Source organism: Scatophagus argus, chromosome 16 (assembly GCF_020382885.2).
Source record: "Scatophagus argus isolate fScaArg1 chromosome 16, fScaArg1.pri, whole genome shotgun sequence".
Taxonomy (NCBI): domain Eukaryota; kingdom Metazoa; phylum Chordata; class Actinopteri; family Scatophagidae; genus Scatophagus; species Scatophagus argus.
The window spans coordinates 20,644,988-20,650,573 of NC_058508.1; the positions used below are offsets into that span (position 1 = coordinate 20,644,988).

Below are 5,586 nucleotides of genomic sequence, written 5' to 3' on the forward strand. Positions count from 1 at the left end.
CTTTGAGCATATTAATAATAAAAAGAGATTAATACGAGCTTAGATTATAATCCAGGACAAGGTTCTTCGTGTTTACATTTCCCAGACTTTACTGCATTTCATGTCAAAGTGCATCTCAAAGTAATTGCAGCCACAGACACAAGATCAAGCGCCTGCTTTACAGTCGGCGACCCGTGACATCATGTGTACAGTCTCATGTGAAGATCCATCCATAATGTGTGTGTGTGTGTGTGTGTGTGTGTGCACGCAGGGCAAATCTCCTCATGTCTAACAGCCTGTTGATGTGGGATGCACGACACAAATGAAGACAAATTTCTTACAGATGGATGTGGAGGAGATGAGGAAACATTTGCTGCCTTTACTCCCATACATTCGTCTCTTCCTCTCTGCAATTTTCCATCATCAAACTTATCATAATATTCCACTGCTCAGACTTTCAGCAGCAACGGGTCACCTTTGGCAAATGGCTGTCATTTTAAAAGCCGAAGCAGAGAAGAGACACGTAATTTCCTCGAGTCTCGCCACATCAGACGTTGTTGTGTGAGATTTTACACGAGGCAAACAGACGAGCAAATAGTGATGACACACATTTTAGACATTTCACTCAAAGCCACAAAGCTGCTAGTGTGGCTAAAAACATTACTGCTACAAAAATCATTATTACCTTTTCTCTTTGCTTTACTTGTAAAATAATTAAGCTTCTAAAATCATGTAAATGAAAAACTTCATCGGGACAAAAAGTTGCAAGACTTGGATGGCAAAATCACTCCTGGATTATTCTGATTTTTTTGATTATTCTAACTGGTCAAGAACCACATACACCAACGAAGATGAACTCATACAGGTACAGTTTGTCCAGCAGACGACAACCCCAAGCTGAGATTAAAAAGCGGTGTTACGTGATATCCCACCAAGACCACAAATTAGCTTCCAAGGAGTTTTAAAATCACTTTAGGCATACGTATACTTAAATGTACAAAGAATGGAGTCAATCGGTGTAGTACACTCAGAAACAGGTAACACAGTCTGATGTGTGTACCTGACGGCGGTGCTTTGAGTCGCAGCCAACATCTCACTGAGTAATTCCTCTGAATACAAAGAGATTATTCTGAACATTAGCTTTCATGTAATAAAAATGTAAACACAGGACAAATAAGTCCAGCTGATGAAGTAGTAAGCCTGTTGTTCAGTGAATATTTTCAAGACTCATCCCTTTTTACATAATAAATACCTGTCAGAGCGAAAGTCGTGTCGACAGCGAGCACGATTTCAGCGTGCACGACTGACAGATGTGAGATTTGAACTTCTGCCGTTTCCCCTGAGACAGAGATGCTCCGCATTCTGTGCATTTCATGACAAAACCTAAATGTTTAGGATGATTATGTAAGAAGTAGGCCGACATGATAAAGACCAAGTAATGATTTGGGTAGATAAGCAGAGTTTCAGATTAAGTTCAGTGGCTTTAGAGGAGAATAAAATCAGAGTATTGTCATTTCAGCTTCAACTTGAGTCAAAATAAAAAGAATAAAATATGTTTGCATTACACTCTGCTGTATCCTGCAGGATTATAATGAGCCATGCGTCACTACGTTCACCAGCGAATCGTACTTAAGCAGTGGCCTCTTGGTCCCTGAAGCATGAGAGGAACTGATAGATTACTGTAGATTAATGTTGATGCCATTCTCACATTCATCCTACACTTCAGTGGGAATTCTGTTGTCCACTCACCTTCATCCTAAATACGGTAATGTGAGGCTACAATACATCAGCCAGACCCAACAGTCTTGCAGCTGAGAAAGCAGTGGAAAGTTTAATCCATTTTAAAACAATTTCAGCACTGAATGTAACTTACAACTCGACAAGATGACTGAGGAAACTACGCTGAGCAGCTGGGACAAGCTGGTGAAGAGTAGAAGTGAGGCTGATGTTCGCATGCTGAGGCTGATGAGATGAATGCCGGCAGGTGTGAGGTGTGCCCAGGTGCCAGAAAGCCACGCCCAGACAGACAGGTGAGGGAGGAGACATTAGGGAAGGCTGTGGTTTTGGCACCACAGCAGCAGATGGTCTGACCTGAGACTATTACACCAGAGACACACATAACCTCATCCCACTGCAGAAGAGCAGCAGACCCCCATGCAGGGCTTCCCATCGACCCCTGGTCTCGTCTGAATAGGGTTCTGAACAGACCTGAACATGTGTAATTAATATAACAAGACTAATAAAATTAATCATCGGTCCCTGATGTTTGTATTCTTGTACATTCAGTACAACGACAGACAAAGACCTGGAACAGAGCTGAGGGGAACTCCTTTGAATACAGGAGTATTTTTGAAATCATTTTTATTATGTTAATTTCATACAGTGTCGATGTCACATTAATACCTGATACTCTGAGTTAAAGTATGTTCAGCATTTTCTGCACAGCAGTTGATGAAGTTATGTGATGTTTTGTTAAAATTCTATTGGCTGCCTTTCATTTTAAAAACATCAAATATTATCAGTGACTGTGATGTGGTTTGGAGCTTTAAAATCTGAGTATTCCTCACATTATCACATTCATCACGCTTTGTACATGACATAAAATAAATAAAATAATGACATTATAGTATACCCAATTTATGAGCAAATGTAGTTTGATAGCAAACTACTTCTATTCCAAATCATGTTTTATGTGCAGTCTGACATAGCTTAACATCAAAGTGAATTATTAATTCCAGGGATGGCAGATGGGATTGCAGAGTAAGCAGTAATACTGACAAAAGGCAGAAAAGGTCAGCCAGATGTTGAACTTTACAATATAAGCCACCTGTTGTGTTTAATCCTCTGCTTATACCAGTATTTAACTGTGTCTTCAAAAAGGTGTCATGGTGATGTGACGTGGTTATCCCCTTAATCTTCCAGACAGCTGTCTGGATTTAGGTAGTGATGAACATAATCCTGTTTGGCACCTTGAGGAACCGCCGAGCTGGAGAGGTCTTAAAGGACAGAAAGAGAAGAAGGAGGAGGAGGAGGAGGTTCAGGTTTCACTATTGTCTGAGTCAGTTTGCAGGATGGGAAATACAAAGAGCAGTGCTTTGTCAAAGGAGCTCCTGGAGGATCTGAAATCCAACACAAAGTACACCGAGGCCGAGCTCTGCACCTGGTACCAGTCCTTCCTGAAGGAGTGTCCCAGTGGGAAGATCAGCAAGGAGCAGTTTGAAGGCATCTACGCCAGCTTCTTCCCAAACGCAGACCCCACAGAGTACGCACGGCACGTATTCAGGAGTTTTGACACAAATGCAGATGGCACTTTGGACTTCAAGGAGTACATTGTCGCTCTGCACCTCACATCCGGGGGAAAGACTCTGCAGAAGCTGGAGTGGGCCTTTGGCCTGTACGATGTGGACGGGAATGGAACCATCAGCAAAAATGAAATCCTAGAGATTGTTAAGGTACTTAAACCTTCTTCCTTCCTAATGATGCTACCCACAACCTGAATTTGGTAGATGATACATTTGTCAGAAAATGACTGCAGTTACTAATGACTTTTGACTACCATTCAGTTTCTTTACAATCCAAAAACTTTCGGATGAAAATTGTCAAAAACAAGACAGTATATTGCTCCAAAATTTGAACTTGCAACCAGCAATTGTCTGGCAATGTTCTTGATGAATGATGATTGTTTTCTACTGAAGCCACTTTGATCCGTTACAATTGTTGGCATATTTTTCTGTTCTGTATCTGCACTGTAAAACATATTTAAATGTCTCATGCAGTCAATATTCAACATGATTCCTGTTGATGACCAGAAGAACCTCCCCGAGGATGAAAACACACCAGAGAAGCGGGCTGAAAAAATCTGGGGATTCTTTGGGAAGAAGGAAAACGGTAACTCATTAACTGCTTGTGCCTGAAAACTTTTCCATACCTTCAAACGCCCGCCTGTGTTGACGTTACTTTACTTGTTCTGTTGTTCATCCTCTCTCAGATAAAATCACAGAGGGAGAATTCATTCAGGGCGTGATGGACAACAAGGACATCCTGCGTTTGATACAATATGATGAGCCTCAGAAGATTAAAGACAAGCTGAAAGAGAAGAAGCACTAACGTCTCGCTTTAAAAAGCCACCTTCATGTGCTTTTAAGACTCACTTATTTTTTCACCAACATTCTAATGTGAGCTGGCTGCTTGTTCTCACTTTTTTATGTTATTCATTCATTTGTGGACTAATTTTTTACATGTTTTTCTTTGTATCCATAAAGCAATTAGATTACTGCATGTGAAACTATATACACATGTATATATAAGTGGCTCTGTATTAGACATGTGGTAAACAACAGTATCATAACACCCCAAAAACCTAAACATACATAAAGCTACATATTCCTGTTCTCCGGAACTGAAACATCAATTTTTTAAAACATCAGTTTTAATGCTCCGGTTTCTTATTAATTTATACCACTTCAATGTGACAACAGTTAAATCTAAAGTCTTACATAATCAGGGGAAAGAAGCTAGCATCTAGATGCTAACTAGCCTAGCTGGCTGTAGGCTAACGGCTGTCCCTGCAGCCTCTGACTGTGGAACTCACACGATTTCATGTGTTTGTGTTTTTCCTGTGCCCTTTGTCAAATCATAGAGAGCAGAATCTAAATATTTTTAGGTTTTATGTAAAGCCTGTGACCGTGTTTAATAATCAGCAAAAAAACAAACAGACTAAACAAACAGGTCAGTCAGCTAACAACCTTTAAACTTCAGACTGTTTCCTCACTTTTTCACTTCCCTAACCAGGTTTCCAGTTGTAGCACAATCTTTAGCAGAACTTTAACTAAGAAATTCACTGCGCCAGTATTAACAGATCAAGATCAACAGCTGGTGGTGCTAATTTTCCTGTTGGGTGCCACAACAAAATGACGTTATGAAATGAGCGCCAGTCAAACCTCAAATGGTGAAAACAATTAAGAAAAACGATGGGAATGTGGCGTGTGTGTGTTGTCACGTGTTGATGTGAAGAAGCTGACGGGCTCGTCGTCGCTCCACGCAGTTCTCATGTTTGTGTTTCTTTTATCAATAAACCAACTTTTCCACCTTAGTCAAGCACAAAACCTCAGATTTTATTTTCAGTGTTTCCAAAAATGCACAAATGGAAAATGTGCATGAGAACACATGAATGGAAACCCGTTCACTGTCCCTGTGTCTGCTGCTGTCACTGTACCCCCGACTTGACGTCCATACGTGTTTGACATCAGCTAATCTTGTTTGCATTCCAGCCTTTTTTGCACAACCAATTCACTCTCGTGCTTGGCTGCTTACCAAATGTTTATTCACGCTTGGATTCATTCATTAGTTTGATGGCAAGAGAGTCGAGAGCTCCTTATGAAAGGAATTAGGCTCATGTTAACAATCCACCTGCATCAGCCAATCCTATTAGGAGCTGAAGGTCAGTTTAGACAAACAACCTCCTTACTCAACTGTCGAGTTAATATGGACTCGGCACAATGAACAATGTGCTGCTCCGCCAGGTCTGCCACTCCAATCAGTTTAGGGTGTGTTTTTTTAGCTGTGACATTAACACACAAACTCATGCAAACAAGTGATGGCTCAGAT

At 40.8% G+C, this 5,586-nt stretch overlaps 1 protein-coding gene across 1 annotated transcript; it reads left to right on the forward strand.

The window, feature by feature from the left end:
* Positions 1-2,871: 2,871 nt before the first annotated feature.
* On the forward strand, positions 2,872-4,567 carry rcvrna (recoverin a). Its single transcript, XM_046415539.1, has 3 exons — positions 2,872-3,431; positions 3,756-3,867; positions 3,968-4,567. The coding sequence occupies exons 1-3, from the start codon at positions 3,051-3,053 to the stop codon at positions 4,084-4,086; spliced, it is 612 nt and encodes a 203-aa protein (XP_046271495.1). The 5' UTR covers positions 2,872-3,050; the 3' UTR covers positions 4,087-4,567.
* Positions 4,568-5,586: the final 1,019 nt, after the last annotated feature.